The sequence below is a fragment of the Melozone crissalis genome, unplaced genomic scaffold, assembly GCF_028551555.1.
Source record: "Melozone crissalis strain CALT ecotype California unplaced genomic scaffold, PUWL_Pcris_2 ptg000042l_1, whole genome shotgun sequence".
In the NCBI taxonomy this organism is placed as follows: Eukaryota; Metazoa; Chordata; class Aves; order Passeriformes; family Passerellidae; genus Melozone; species Melozone crissalis.
In genome coordinates, this window is record NW_026535820.1 from 57,276,269 (window position 1) to 57,292,901 (window position 16,633).

General features: G+C 39.5%; 1 protein-coding gene across 1 annotated transcript; it reads right to left on the minus strand.

Moving 5' to 3' along the window:
- Positions 1 to 6,005: 6,005 nt before the first annotated feature.
- LOC128942734 (UPF0500 protein C1orf216 homolog) lies at positions 6,006 to 6,770 on the minus strand. Its single transcript, XM_054285393.1, has one exon. It carries the CDS (start codon positions 6,768 to 6,770, stop codon positions 6,006 to 6,008), a length of 765 nt encoding a protein of 254 aa, XP_054141368.1.
- Between the last annotated feature and the right edge of the window lie 9,863 nt (positions 6,771 to 16,633).

Consider the following 16,633-nt stretch of genomic DNA (forward strand, 5'->3'; position numbering starts at 1 on the left):
GCCATGATTTGTAATTACATTATTATTTTAAATTAATCCATCCATGAATTACAGTTGTCTTTTGTTTATTCACTTGTTTAGGCTGGTCTAAAAAAATGAGCAAAGCTTTCAACCATTTATAATAAAGGCAAAATGACCAAAAAGACCTACTTTTTTTTTTTAGTTTGCATTAATGAGTTCATCCCAAAATATATATGCAATAATAGAGGAAATTAAGTTATAAATGTAGGGATGTGCTCCAAGACACCATGAAAATCTGCATGCAAATGCATAATAATCACAAATCTACATTATTACAATATTAAAAAATACCTACAATTAAATTATCATGTGGAAATAATCATAATGTTATTGGAAACTCAATTATTGTGGCAACCCTTGTCGGGGAATTAGCAGGCTATGGCAAAGGCAAGTCAGACCTGAATTCATCAAATATATATTATCACAATATTACATGTTCACTTCGATTCCATGCAAAGACAAACATCCTCACTCACTAGTATCTGCTCAATGCATTTGTATTATTCATGAACAACTCTGTGATCTATTATACATACAAAACTGATTGTACGCTGCTAGCCTGAGGCTACAATGCAGAGACACAGAATTAATTTTATTATATACACATGCATGATAATTGTGTAGAATTCGGTCAAATATCAAACTCTGCTCCTGTGCTCCATTATTTTACTTTCCGAAAAGAGGTCTAAGGTCAGCAGCAATTTCTCTTTGGTGACAGTGAAACTCTTTGTCATTTAGAGTAGAAAGTTCCTGGGTACTAACAAGCCTGGTGCTGTGATGAATGGTCACACATTCCCTTTCCTTTCCAACCCTCACTCATCAAAGGGAAAATGTAACTTTTATTGAGATTCTCAAGAATTTCTTGCTTCTCATGCACACAGAAGTCACTTTGGGCAGCGGACTTAGAGACTTCATTTGCCAAAGAGGGAGGCAACTTTTTCATTTGCTTTGTACACTTGGCTAAAATTGTGTGAGAAGATGATCAATACAATTAGAGGAACTTATTTGCAGCTGTAAGAACCTCTGTTATTTTCAAGACATTTAAGTAAAACCTCTAAAAATGTCTTCACAGAACCCTCTCCTCTGCTTCAAGTTTTCACTAAATTAAAAAGAAACAAAACAAAACAAAACCAACTAACTCACTTTTCTTTAATAGCACAAAGGACTTATGGGAAGGCCTCCAAATATAGAAAAGCCAGAGAGACAAAGATTAGTGCCATACAAGACATTTGTAGCTGTTTGAAGATGCTAAGAGGTAGAAATGCATCAAAATTAAGAAGGAACATGAACAAGGCATACCTCAAAGTCCTGGCACACATAAAAATGACATTTAAAATCAGCAGGACACTCAACTTCAATATATTATAATTTAGGGGGCAGCCAGGTTTAGGGGACTAAGATGTATGTATAAACTTTGGCAGCAATATCTATTGTCACTCAAATTCAGAGATGGGAAACAATTTGCGCATTGCACAAACAATCATTAGCATAAACCTAGCCGAATGATCCAAAAGAGCTTTTCCAGGAGTGAGAAGAAGTAAAAGGTATCCTTAACTGAAAAAAGAAACTGTCCAGTGTGAGATTCTGCATGCTGAATTAAAAATCAAACCCTGAAACTTCTCCTGTAATTCCACTCCTCCATCCACCATCCAGGGTTTTGGCCATCATGCCCTGAATCCCTGAGTTTTAAAAGTGAGGAACTCTTGCTTTTTGCTGAGTGCGTTTGGAGTCCAGTCCCACTCAAGCATATCCCAAATCCATCTTTACATTACTGCTTTCAACAGTCACAAGCAAAAGGGCCTCACCAATGCATTTATATTCTAGATTCATAACATTTGAAGAAATAAGCTGTGACAAAGGTTCTCAAGGGTCTTTCCTAGTCCAGTCATCATCCAGGAAAGATTTAAACAACCTCATCTTTAAATCTATGTTTTGTATGCTTATGTCATGACCAGAGTCCATAATTTTCACAGTTCCAAGAACAATCCAGGGTGATCTGCATTTAGTAGTACATGGCTCATAAGTTTACCACAACACCACTAATTTACTATAAATCCATAAAATTGTCACTGTCCGAATTAAAAAATATGATTGGCACATAGGAAAATCTCAGGAAGGAGGAGCAGAACAAATCCCTTGCAGAGCTACATCACAAAAGGTAATAAGTGAACGTGTTAAGGTGGGCTGTTTATCTTGACTGACTCATGTCATCAACAACAGAAATAGCAAAATCACAGTTCTGACCAGTCTCTAGGACAGTAGTTCAGCTGACTGAAATGCTGGGGATGCAAAAGAGAAGGACTTCTGTAGAAGAACATCTCAGTAATGCATTTTGTCATTCAAGTGTATTATAACTCCATTCTCTTCTTGAATATTTCTGGCTTTAGGTTGGCAGAAGCTACAACTTTTTTAGTATTAGCAACTGTTATGAGAGGGCTGACACCTTTTAAATATTCCTCTCTTTCACAATAAACCCATGATTATTTTCTGCCATTTCAGAAACAGGTGAGCAGCAGGACCTTACAGCTCAGGCAGCATAATCCACCTTCAATCTTTGCTGTAAAAGTACACAAGTTGTTGGGGTGCAGGAATATTTCTCCCACAGATCATTAGTTTGGCAGGCTCTGGAAGTTCAGTAAAGATAACGGGGAAAAAGGTCCTACTGAAACTGCTCATTTTGTCATCATTTGTCACCCCAGCTCCTGTGAGGGCTGAGAGTTGAGTTCAGATAAAAATACAAATTTTAAGAAATTTCATTGGACCTCACCCAAAGCACCAAATCTCTTAGGAACATGAAGAGGTCAAACTACATGAGAGGAAACACTTTTATTCAACCTGAGACTGTTGCTCAGTTTGATATGCCTGAAAACACCTCTGAGAGTTACCCATGGCATTCTGGAACTTTCTCACTGACCTTCAACTTCCAAAATACACTAAAACATACAAGGAAAATGCCCGTAGCTGCTAAGCCACATTTTCCAAGCTTCTAAAATAAACTAATTTAAAAAATCATATTGCCTTAAACTGTTTTGTCCAACTCCACTTATTAGTAACCACTAGAAGCACTGACTGAAAAGCAAATTCTTGCAAAGACTGAAGTTATTTCCTCAGTTAATATTTATTTTGCTTGTATCCATAGAAGTACTACATGGAAGGAGTGTGCACACACAGAATAACTCCTGGCTTCATTTTCCTGCCAGCTATCAGACAGCATTGCTCATGCACAAATCTTTCAGTATTTAATATTCATAAAGCAGAAGCATCTACTGATCCCAGTTAGGATCAAGAAATTTTATGAGATGTTGTACAAAACGAAGATTATCACTGTTCTGCCACAAAGAATTTATAGTTGGACAGACTGACAGACTAACTATTTCTGCACTAGTTGTTATGTAAAATGCATTTCTTAATCTTATTCTAGTCACTCCTTAATGCAAATATGACACTATAAGTATGCAAATATGACACTATAGGTAGCTGTGTGCAGTAATGTAGGGCACTCTTGCAGCAAATGCAGAACAGTGCTCGAATTCAGCAGCTACTGAGGCAAAACAGTTACTTTGTTTTAACAGCATTTTTTTGTATTTTGGTGGAGTAGGGTGATATTTTCATTGATCTATTACATCTCAGTGGAAAGTTACATGATAGTGTTAGTCAACCTGAATACACTTTAAAAGATAATTATTTTTTCAGTTCTAAAGAAAAGTTGGCTAACATTAACAAACATATTCATTTTGACTGTCTTCCTAAAGGGAACAATTTGACATTTGGTTTCAAAACGCAGCAATATTTTTGAGATGTGACCCTTCTCCAATATATCTTTGCCCAAAGGAGGTGATATCATAGTGATTTGCTTGTGTTTGGTTCATATAATACTTACTCTTAACAATGACAAAAAGGCTTTTCTAGTTCAAGAAGTATGGGGGGAAAGAAATTAAAAAATCTTCACGAGGGACCCTTGACCATGATCAACCCCTTGAATCCTTCTTGAGAGGCACATGAAGAAAGAACAGGTTACCTTTGAGGCAAGTTTAGTATTTAAGCATTCTTTAGGAAACCTGCATTGCTGAGAGAGAACAGCTTTCCCAAGGCTGAGCAGAGAGCGAGATGGGATCAGAGCTCAGGAGTAATGTTTCCCAGTCACATGTGACCAGCAGCTCTCTTCTGTAGCCCACTAAAGGCCTCTGGCAACCTGAATTCCCCAAATGAGGCAGTAGAGGATGCTCCTTCAAATATCTCCTTGATGCCAAGGATGTTTCTATGGTAATTCTGCATTCAAAGTTACTGGTTCGTGTTGCATGAGAGGCTGCACAAGGGCCCAAGGAAATGAATGAACCTATCTAAGGTTGTGCATACCCAGGGGGCTTCCATAATTTTTAGGTGCACAGAAATACAAAGATGGAATAATGACAATGTTGTACTGCACTTCATTTGTTGAATTACTTCAATACCTTGCTCACAGATGTGTGCATGTGAATCTAATCAAACAAACTCCTCGTAGACAGCAGAGATTATTTTGAGAGATTATTCCTGCTTCTGCTACAGGAAAAGAAGCATCAGCCTTTCATAGCTTCTTGAATACAGGGAGGTGTGTGTACCTGCATACACCAACAACCACATACCCCTCCCTGTATATATATCAAAAATAATGTGAGAATAAAATTTTTCCTCTATATAGCACATTATTTTCATAAAGGATGATTAAAAGCAGACCTGTCTTTCTATGCAGAAAAAACCCCACACAAAACCTGTTTGATTGTTCATCTAGAAAATCAATTATGTTAAAAAAGGAAAAACAATAGGGGGAAAGGAAAGCTGGCATGATCAGAAATAAATATGTGGGAATAAAGATATTTCTGTATCCCTTGAAATTGTAGAATAGGAAATTTTTCTGTAGCTTTTCTTCTTGAATCATATTTTGCTTCCGATTCTAAAACAGCACATTCAACTATTCAATTTGCTGTTCAATAATAGTGACTCGCATTGCCTTTTAAATGCATACAAGAAAGTTGCATCTTTTTGTTTTAATTTTCCCTGCGTGTTTGTTGCATACTGACATCAAATTCCCTGCAGGCATCCTAACCTTGCAATTGGAGAAACAGCGCTCCAGGGTTTTCCACATGTCTGATACACCTGGATAAAAAGTGCTAATTGTCACCAACTTGCATTAAATGACAGCAGTAAGGCACAAAATATGCTTGATTTGCAGATGCTAGTGCCATTGGGAATTAGCAGCAGATTAATAATTGTGCAGACCTTGAACATTCCCCTGACACTGCCAGCCTGGGTTTCCAGTGCAACGTCAGACTACAAGGCCCTTGTTTTTACATTACTTTCCTGAGGAAATCAGACTTAGGCTTTTGCACTCTTTCCCTGTGTGTGTTTGGCTGTCCTACCTTTCCACAATAATTTCTGATCAATCTGAATAAATTTTAAAGGAAAGTAGAAGTTGCAAACATACAGTGTCCTTAGCAGTTTTGTGAAAAACAGGCAGCTTGCTTGGTAGATATAATCAAGCCTTAGCCTAAGTGTTTCAAATATCCTGGTTTTTTAAATTTGGATGTTCTTGTAGATAAATAAACCCTAATTCTGTTCAAATTTTGTTGGCTCTGAAAGTAGAAGGGAGATGTACCATATTACATATTCAGCAGGCAGCAACTTTGCATCCTTTATGGGTCAGGTGACAAACTAGGTTCCCAGTTTGTGGTGACTTTTTTCTTTTTACAAACCTATCTGCCAAAAAAATCCTTTTCCACCTTGAGGCTTTGAATGGGAATCAGGAGCCAGCTTCTTGCACAGGTTCACCTTGCTCCTTTTTCCTCCAAATAAATTCAGGGACCAAGGCTGTACCTTCTCTCCTCTCTTCTTGATCTGCTGCTGCTGCTGTTTCCTCTCCGCTCGGCGCACACGAGGACACCACCCCTATGGCATGCAAGGCGGCTCGGGTGGCATTGCAAAGCTCATTTCTGCAGGCAGCAACATGATTACGGCGAAGGTGAGGGCGAGGTTGGGCAAATGTGTTTCAACACTTCTTTCTTTATGTTTATCACCGTGCCATAGCATTCCTGCAGCCTGGCCTGCTGCTGCTCCAGCTGCCTATGCAAACTCCTGATGGAGCGCAGCAGCAGGAGCCGTCGGTACATTGCTAGCTGGAGCCGGTACTTCTCCTTTTCCTCCTTCTTCTTCTTTTCTAAGGTCTCCATTACTGTTGTGGTCTTCATCCAAATCACACGGCCCAAACTGCAGGAGGCCATGCTGCTCTGGGTGCTGCTCCCTGCCTGCTGGGTGCCAGTCCGTGCCTGCAGGGCTTCACCAGGCACCCTCAGGTCCTGCAGCACTTCTGAGCTCAGTCTGCCATCACAGCAGGGACTTTTGGCATACAAGGAGGCAAGGTGCACAGGCAGCAGGTTATCAATTGCTGCAGGGCATGAGGAGGCACCTAAGGATGCATCTACAGCTGCCAGAGGATGCTCAGCCAGCCCAGGGACTGTCGTCTGTTCCTGGTCACCACAAACCATCTCTGGACCAGTCGGGGCTTTTAGCTGGGCCACTGCCCTGCTGGAGAGGACAGACAGTCTTTCTGGCTCTGCTGAGCTTCCCTTGTCTTCATCAAGGCTGTCTAGTGAAGGGCAGGCAGAGCAACCAGGGGATGCTGTCACAGCAACTTGAGTCGGAAACCTGTCTTCATCATCACTGCTGTTTTGGATCTCCTCTTCATCTCTTGACATTACAGCTGCTCTCTCAGCCATTTAATGCATTAGCTACAGAAACTTTCTGTGGACAAAGTGGAAGTAAAAGGATTTAATTTTCACATACACACACGGAGAAGCCCAGTGTAGAGTGACATTTGAAGAAAGAACCTCTTTTTATATTTAAGCAATGGACCTATTACTTTTCTAATAAAGCACAACCCTTGGGTCACTTCAGGCCATTTCTTGTGATTTGCATTAGATGTTCTTCGAGACACAACATTAATCCAATAATAATTAAAATGATATACTGTACTATTAACATTCTCAAATCTTTAAAGGCAAGTGATCTATCCCTGCAGCACTGGCTGTGCTGACTAATTAAACAGAATACAGTTGTAAATGGGCATTGTAAGCACTTCTCCCATTTAAGAACACAGCTCTAACAAGTGTCGTTTGTAGAGATGGGCGAGTTATTGGGATTGATCAGCTTTAAAGGGAGGTGGATGTACCACAAACAGCAGGTTGCATTTAAATGCCCTCTCCAAGATTAATCTGTCTGCTACCAGTTTGTTTACAAGGTTGCCTTTCCTCCTCCTATTAATTCTAACAGTAAAGCTATATTAGCACCACACTAGCCAAAGAGAGGAAAAAGAAACCAAACACTTACCGAGGTTACGGGGGGAAGGAAAAGAGTTACAGTGCATTATGTTCTGTGTATCATATTTTCTTGGATGTGAGTCAGCACAATCTGGAACAGAAACATCACAGTGCTGGAGCAGGAGCAGCAGCAGGATTACGCTGTTCCACCCAGCAACAACACAGTCAGTCCCAATCACAGAGGAGTGCAGGGCTGCTTTCTTCCTCCTCAGTGGGCATTCCTTCCTGGCGTGCAGCTTTTATGTCATCTTTGAGCATCAAAATGAGTACCAGGATTGGATGGCACTTTTTTCCCACCTCAAAACCAAACACACCTGATTCACCCATTCTACAGGGGGCAACACCTATGGCCCTTCCCATCCTTGACAGTCAGCAAGGAGATAGCACAGAATCAAAAGAGCATGAGGTACTCTGGACTCCAAGTGTGCGTGTTTTCCTTCAGAAAAAGAAGCCAAGCTTAGATAAACTTCAGCTGCATGAACAAGCTAAACCTAAAAATAAAATAAGCATTCAGCAGCAACCAAAGGCTAACCATGAAGACAGGCAGAAGCTGTAGATCGAAGTGGTTAATGTACACCCATGTTTAATGAGGCTGGCATAATCTTTAAAGAGCAGCACTGCATCCAACTAAACCATCCCACAAAACAATAAACTTTATCTGCACTTCCGATGTTCAGAAAAGCTACCTTCAGCATTGTCACTTGTTGTAGCGCCAGGAACAAAATTCACAAATTATCTACCTGCATCTACTTCAATCAATTTACCATAGGGCTTCAGTTGCCCCAAGACTTTCTCTACTCCATTCTCTAATATAAATAGAAGAAAGAAGCAATCCAAAATACTATCTAAAATCTTCCAGCAGCTGGAAAAGAATGAAAGTAGATCCTATCTTCACTTCTTTGTGTGCTGCAACAGAGATAATAATTTCTTATTTTTCATCTGTACTGACTAGTCTTCTTTCTGATGAATCTGCTAGTATATGCTTACAAACTTGAACACACAAAGCCTGGTTAACATTAATTCAGATTTATACCTTGAGATATAACTTGAATGCATTTTTTGGTGCAAGATGTAATGTGCACTGAATTTCTAAAATAAACTAAACCTACTGTGTTTATGTGCCAAATCATGCTGCAGTTTATATAAATAATGTAAGAAAGAGATTAATATCCAGTGAGTTAATATACAGTGCAAGTTTATATCTTGGTTATTCCCATTTATCTGAATCACAAGCTATGGTAATTGAAGAATATGGAATTCAGATAACGGGGATTTTACTGTATTAACACATTGAAAAGGTTCATTGTAATACAGCATTATGTAGAGAGTCCTTTGGTTTCAGCTTCTCTCATCTCCGAAGCACTGCAGGAATATCTCCCACTACAAAGAGGACAGGGGATGGGTGCTAAAGAGTGTACCTGATCTCCAGCTATGTCAATACTTTTCTATAAGCTATAGCATTCTCACTTCTACCTGTGTAGCAATTTGCTGCAAATAAGTATTTTCTAATAGTTTAACAAGGCATGAAAAAACAGAGTTTCGGTTTCCAGGGTGTTTTTTGTCACTTTAGTTGTTTGTTTGTGGGTCCTGGTTTTGTTTGTTTGTTTGTTTGTTTGTTTGTTATTTCTCTGCTGCTTTATTTTTTTCAGCAAAATTTTAGTCAATACTCTTTAAAGAGATGGGCAGTGGACCAAAAACATCATTTTGCACACCAAATTAGTGTCACCAAAAATAATAATAAATGTTTTTTACTTGTGGATCTGAATGGAATAAACAGCACCTGATACAGTCAACTAAACAATAAAATTCCAATCAAAACTCATTGAGATAGATGGCTTTTCATAGACTATTATGACTTCAGCTATAATCTATGAAGCTTAATAGCAACAAAATATTCAGTCTATTAGACTTTGAGAATCAGGAAAATAGAAATACTGTAAAAAATACATATTTTGTTATTGCTAAAATACAAGATCTTTTTATGGTAAGGGCTGCATGTATATTTCTATTATTACCCTTCCCTTCATTGTTCACGACTTCATAAAATCTCAGCTAAGGGCCAGATGGAAAGGTTCTAGCCTCTGTTTCTGCCTAAAGGTGAACACATACCAAACATTTCAGCCAAAAAATAGAGATGCTAAAGTACAAAATGGGGAACAAATCCAGTTTTACAACTGGGAAGACTTAAGGAAACCTTTCAGGAGAAAGGTCTGTTGTATAACCAACAGACTGGAGAACAGGGAACAACACCAGACCTCATTTCATTGGAAACATGTAAATGCTTGTTCTGAGATGACGCAATCATCCTATTCACCTAAGACTGTTACCTTGATGAAGTGGATCCCACAGTTTATCTCCCTTTTATTTGCAATTTGACAGAGCAATAGAGACCTGGAAAGGCCTTATGTTAGTTTCTTCTTCATTGTGCTATTTCTCTGATGAAGAAATAGGAGAGTTTGCTGTTCCTCCTAAGAACTTGGCTCAGGCAGACTCTGCTCAATACCACTTGCTCACCCTTGGACTTGTTTTTCTGTTTGTAGGAACCTTTCCAGGCAGAAGCCTCTTCAGATTTTGGTGAACATTTAAGTCAGACCAACACACTGAGAATTTCAGGCAGGTAAAATGAAAGCCAAGATGCCTCTGGTTGAGGTTCATTGCCTTTCATTACCACCCACTCACAGGTTGCTGTAACTGCAGCAGTTTCAAGGTGTCAATAGACCCTGGGGAGCCACTTCCAAGCTGTCAGTCTTGCACACTCCTGAGAGGTCTATGTCAGCAGAGGTTTTTAATCCATCACACTCTTTCAGGAAATAGCTACAAGAGGTGCTGGGAAACCTGCAGGCTCAGGAATGTAAGCACGTGCTAGAAGTCTCTGTGCTTGCAGGTCCATGGAATGAGCGCTGAGCCATCACAGTTGGGTTTTGTGTGGCAGCAGAAAAGGCCTGGTCACAGGGGAGGCCCTGCAGACGGCCAGGACAAGTATGTATATTTCTCTTCCAAATATGATGCCATTCTCAAACATGGACAGACATGAGGACAGAAAGGTGCTTGGGCTATTATTTCATTAAGTACAAATATTTTACTGAATTTCAAAGCACAAAAGCACATTTACAAACAGCATCAAAGGTGAGATGTGCATTAGTGAAGATAGGCCATTAACAGACCGAGGCCTGGGATATTATGTTGTTTTGTATTTCAGTTTGGGGAAATACAGTTTGTTTCATTTTTAACAAAGTATTAAAAAATATCCCATTATACAGTATTGTAATTACATATTTTACATTAATTTCTCCTAAAGATCAAAAGCCATATTTTGTCTGTTAATGCATGCACTCGCATGGCCTTCTGTGAGCTCAGTGAGATTCACGTGTGTGCATCTGAGGCCTAAATTTTTCCCCAAAGATTCTTTAAAATCCTTTTACAGGGGAGTAAGTTATGGAAGAAAGTCATATATTCCCTTTCTTCTGCCTTCATACCCAAAACAGGCAGGAGTTATTACAGGCTGCTCTGCATGGCATGGGATGGTGACACTATCCCAAAGGACCAGTGGCCAGCCAGGGATTGCCAAAATTCTGCTCTCACACTCGTCCACACCCAGGAGTTTCTCCACTCCTTCTACAAACAGAGAAATAAGAAATTGAGAAATAAGAAATTGAGCCCACTGAAGGCATCAAGAAGTGCTCTATACATTTCAGAGGCAGGGAAAAGCATTGCAGGACATCTCTATGGCTTTCAGACAGAATGAAATTAGAAATAGGTACAGAGCTGCAGTCCAATGGTGTGTTCTGGAAGCGTTTAAGAAAAGTAGAGAGAATACATGATTTTACCAGTTAGGAAAGGTTCAATGGCTTTAAACACAAAAAATACAGGCATTTGAGGAGACTGGCTTTATATAAAGGGTAAAAGACATTGAAACAGTCTGCCACAACTGGTAAAAATTAGCAGGCTTGCTGCCAGTCTCAACAGAGCTGCATGTCAGAGGTAAAAATCTCTAAAGGAGTATGCTCACAATGCATTTAGTCTGAGTTTGAGTTGCATTTGCAAGCTTCAAAGTCATAAGACTGCAGGTGCCAAAGTGACCCAAACACTAGGAAGGGCTTAATGACAAGTCTCACTGCAATATTTCAGCAAGTCTACCACTAACTATACTTGGGCTTAGCTATTCCCGGGTACACAAAATGAAAAATACATTTATATGGCTTTATAAATACATTTTAGAAGTGAAATGTTTTGATTTTTCCTCAAGGCAGCAGCTGTTCTCCCTATCGTCTATGTGGAAAGCATTAGTTTATGATTTCAGTCACCACTCACCAAGTGAAAGAATAACAGCATCATTGCCCAAACCAGCATAAGCCCACATTCCTGCCACCAGATCCACAGAGTTGTGCTTTCATGCTGAAGCAGCCACAAAGGACTTTCCAAAGTCTTGTTATGAACTCAGGGATCTACTTCAGCCTGCACAACGAGCAGCTGAAGGTTGTCAGAGAGGCCAAGTTGGAAATGGACAACCCATGGGTACAAAACACTGGGATTTTGCTTGATTTTTCTCCCATGTCAGCAGACCAACCTGTACTAGGCAGATCCAACTGGCATCAAATGGGCGAAACAGGCTGCAGAAGAAGCACTTTAAATATAGTTCTTAAAAATTCCAGTACATTTCAGCAGGAAGGAAATCTCACATTTCTAGAGTGGGTTAAGAATTATTTGCAGCAAGGATGTCCACAGTGTATACCCCACAAATAAGTGGGGGGACAAAGAGAAATCTGTGTAGTGGGGAGACAAATAGAAATCTGGGTAGTGACTTAAAAAACCTTGAGAACTGCCAGTTTACCTCACTCACTTTTTCTATTTCTAATGGAGAATATATGCTTGTCTATAATTCATTTTCATACCAAAAAAGAAAATCCTAACTGTGAAGTGAAAAGGTGATTCTAAAGTATCAACGGTTTCATTTTTTTTCCCCATAATAAAGAAAATACTTTGATTCATGGCAGCAACAGTAAAAGTAATTACAGTCCTGCTTCTATTTTTTTAACTTTAATTTTGTAGAATACCCATCATTTTGTTCAGAAAAAATAAAGTGAAGGAGAGGGAGAGAAGAAAATGCAAAAGAATTTAAAGTAGAAGATTGTGCAACCTGAGATTGCAGTCTTCCTATGGAGAAGAGACTAAAAAGTTGTTCCTGCAGAAAAGACGGTACTTGAAATACTTTGAATAACCTCCAGTATTAAAAGATTTAAAGGTATTGCTCCTATACTGCAAGAACTCCATGCCTGGCAGGTGAATACTGGATTACCCAACCTGGCTGTTAGATTTCAGATGTGAAAATGAGTGCGTAGACAACTCATGTGCCTAGTTACAGTTCACATCCGGTATGCTTTGAGAGAAAAATCCTTTCTGCTAATGAATATGTAAACTGACTACGTAATTTTTGGTAATTGATGCTTATCCTTGCTTTCATTTTGACACTTGATCATAACTGACAAACTGACAGCTGAGGAAGAAGAAAACTCTAAGCTGTAAGAATAATAAACAGAGCACAGTGAGAGATGGAAAAAAACTCCAGCGTACATGGGAGGAAAACTTCAGGAAATGGGGCTAAGCCATAAATGGATTAAAAAAAATTAGTTTGGTGTTTCTACAACTTAAAATGATTTTTTTTTAAATTAACAATATTAAATGTGTGTCAATTCTCTGCCTTAGCTGTTAAAACCAAAATGGTATGTGAAGAGAATATTAAGAAAATTACATTTAATACAAAAAGTTTTGTTTAAAAACAATTTCAGATTAAGCACCTAATGAGAAAATAAAAAATGGATGCATTCATTCTCTTTGAGCCTAACCATTTCCACAACTACTAAACTGACTCACGAGAAGCTTAACTCTGGAGGTCAATATCAAGGACTGAAAAGTGTGCACCTACAAACACCTTCTCAGAAATTCTTCTTTCTCTCCAAAATGCCTTGTTGCAGAGCCATATAGCTTTACTAATACTGTCTACATAGACTCACCTGCTGTCTGTTGTCCACACACAAACACCAAAAAAAAAATTCCCCAAGGTCATTTGGGGCTGAGAAGAAGGTCAGGCTTGCTCACTCCTTAATACCTTTGAAGCTGCTAATGTGACTGAGATGGATGAGAGTGAGTAGGATACAAGCCTGTCTGTCAGCAAAACACATGATCTCAGCAATATAAAGTGTAATTGATCTAAATCTCAGCTACAGCAGTTAACAGACTCCAAGAGGGAGAGAAGGCACTTGGACCACAGGGCTTGTACTTGACTATGTTCTTACTTTGCAAAATAGACATTGCTCAGCGACCTGGATTTTTGCAGCTTGCTTCCAGTGGTTACTACAGATAGTATTTTCACACCAGCAGTTTCATTTTTACATCCAGAAGCTCTTTGCTGAGTCTCTGTCAAACTCCAATTCATTACCTGATGAATTATCAGCTGAAACCCTGCCACTTTTCTATAAGAAAAATTTTTAAGAGATTAGAAAGTAACAGAAAAAAGACATATATATATACATACATATATATATATATACACACACATAAAATTAATGAAAAATAAGCTTTCTAATGTTTGGATGTTTATTTTAGAGATGTGTATCCACAGATACTCATTGCTTAAATAAGAATAAATATGGAGTCTGATTTCTACCTAATTGAACAGAGAACAGGCTAAGAAAGAAGAATGTGAGATCCCAATGCCACGGAAGTCTCAGACTGAACAGAAAAAAATGCATCCTTCCCAGAAAGAGTGAGCACAATTAGGTTCTGGATGTCAAAAAGAGGTAATGCTTCCTTGTACCATTTATGTTGCCTGCAGCCTTGTCTGCTTGAACCTTGAACCGTGGTTGAACCTCCCTGAGCCTCAAGCCAAGGTCCTGCTAGAACCCCACTGGCATGTGTGATTCAAATTCCTCCTTGTGCCTAGAAGACACTATCAAGCTGTTATTAACTCTAGTGACACCAGGGCACAGTTTCATCCTCAGTCATACTTTTACTGAGCCTCCTTGAGATCTACCTGAAGAGCGTGAAAAGAGCACAGAACATAGTCATTGCCGTCTGTCATTGTATTATCTGTCACCTTGCAAGCTTTCCCCCATCCTTTCTAAACCTCTGCCAAGGCACCACCAGCATCACCTTTATGACTCCCGAAGAGATCCCAACACTTAGTCTAAGTATTGTACTAATTAAGAGATTGAGAGCAGTAAGCAAAAACCATAATGTCTGGCCTCACACTTAGCAAATTACTCACAGTTCCTTGCTTCCCTTCACAAGATTGTCTCGATAACAACCATTGCCAGTAGGGATCTGAAGCAATGAGTGTAGCAAAAAACCCTAACAAATACATGCCTACATTTGTGAGCTCCACTTCCTCAGGCAAAAATAATGAGCCAAATGAGTGAAGGATCTGCTTCTCTCTTATGTATGGTAGCTGTGTATACACTGATGTGCAAGAAGCTTCCAGAGACTTCTGTCACAGCTTGTCAAATTGCCACAGCTTGTCAAATTACTGATTTCAGAAACTTGTACTACTCCCAAAGGAAGGTTGCTGCTTTGTCATTTTAGAAAGGTGGCACACCTCTGAGCTTCTTTCAGTGTAGGTTGAGGGAATGACTTCATGTTATGTATGCCAGAAGGAGGTGGAATTGGCCAAGTTGAGCAAGTTAAGGCAATCCAAAGCTTTGAGACAGGGCAAAAATAAATCTATGTGGAAGGACACCGTACAGGCATAAACAACACCCACACAGACTATCTGAGGTCCTGCTTTCTTGCTTGGAAAAACAAACTCCTTCTGAACTCTGTTCATTTTTACAGACAAAGCCTTCAAGCTTAATGGACAAAAGTACAAGTCATAAGTACAGGACACTTAATCTAGGTAATTTATCTCATCCTTTAGTGTTTTCAAAACAGTCAGAAGTAGCTGCCACTTGGAACAGGCTTCCTCTAACTTCACTTTCAAATGACATTAACTTTCAGATGACTAAGTCCAGAGCAGTTCACCTTAACCATGAGGCACGTATTAATGAGAGAGACTGAAAGATCAGTCTTAACACAGTTCAAACAGGAACTGTTCTCACTCATGGAGAGGGTGATCCTTGCACGGCTACAGCCAAATAGCTTCCAGCAACCCGTGTTTTAGGGGTTTCCTGTGCTTGGTGCTGCATCTAGATAACTGCATTTGACAGACATTGATGGAACAATTTTCCTAATTCCCCTTTGAAGACGATTATGCCTTTTGGCTTCTATAACATCCCATGGCGATGAATTCTGCAATCTAATTTTATGTTGCATGACTAGCATTACTGTCAGAGCAAGCCACACCTTTCCAGGGATTCAGCAACATGCTGACACCATCTTACTTTTGTCTCATTTAATCTCATAAGTCATAAGGAATACAGCAAAATTTTCTACAGCTATCTGGATTTTTCCTCAATATCAAAAAGCTCTTTTAAAGCAATGGCTGTCAACAGGGAAATGATCTGGTGTACTTTTTCACAGTGTTGTATTATTCACACAGCTCATTCTACCATAAACCTCAGGATGGCTGAGGCTGTCCAGCAAAGGTGGCAAATAATAAATAGCAAATAGCTGTTTGCAGAAAGAAACGCGAGTCTTGGAACCCTCTCACAGGACTGGAATTGTCCAAAAAGGAGACAGTGAAGTTTCCATGGAAAAGAAACTTAGGAGAAACCAGTAGGAGTTTTAGAGAGAGAGTGAATAAGAAAAAGAGACAGGGAGAAGGCAAAAAGATGTCTTTAGATTTCCATTAAAATTAAATTGGAAAGGGGAGTGGGAAGGACAGTGGCAAGGCAGGTTAAAGCACTGTATTCCTGTTGTTGTCAGCAGAGAGCAAGTAGGAAAGGAGACCTGGACTGCCTCTCTCCCAAGTCTGCTGCCCTAGGCGACTGTTTACTTTGCCTTTGCCCAAGCCAGCGTGAGATGTTATAAAATGAGTTTCCAAAATGCTCTGAGTCACCAGAACATGGAAGAGATCTGTGGATTCAAGCCACCTTTCAAGATTATGAATCTCTTCCGAATATCCATTATGCTGATGATATATAACAAAATCACTGCTGTAATGTGATGCACATGTCAACTTTAAGGATACAGTCCCTGCTCAGATGGCATCAGCAGAGGGACACGTCAGCATGGTGGATTACCAGAGGAAATGCTTTAGCATGCAAAGTGATGCAATGTGTTTTGACAACAATTGTTCCCTTATGTTTGTTTCCGTGTCAGGTTTGACTTGA

Coding starts and splice junctions, on each gene's coding strand:
- LOC128942734 (XM_054285393.1), bottom strand. CDS start 6,770: ATGGCTGAGAGAGCAGCTGTAATGTCAAGAGATGAAGAGGAGATCCAA.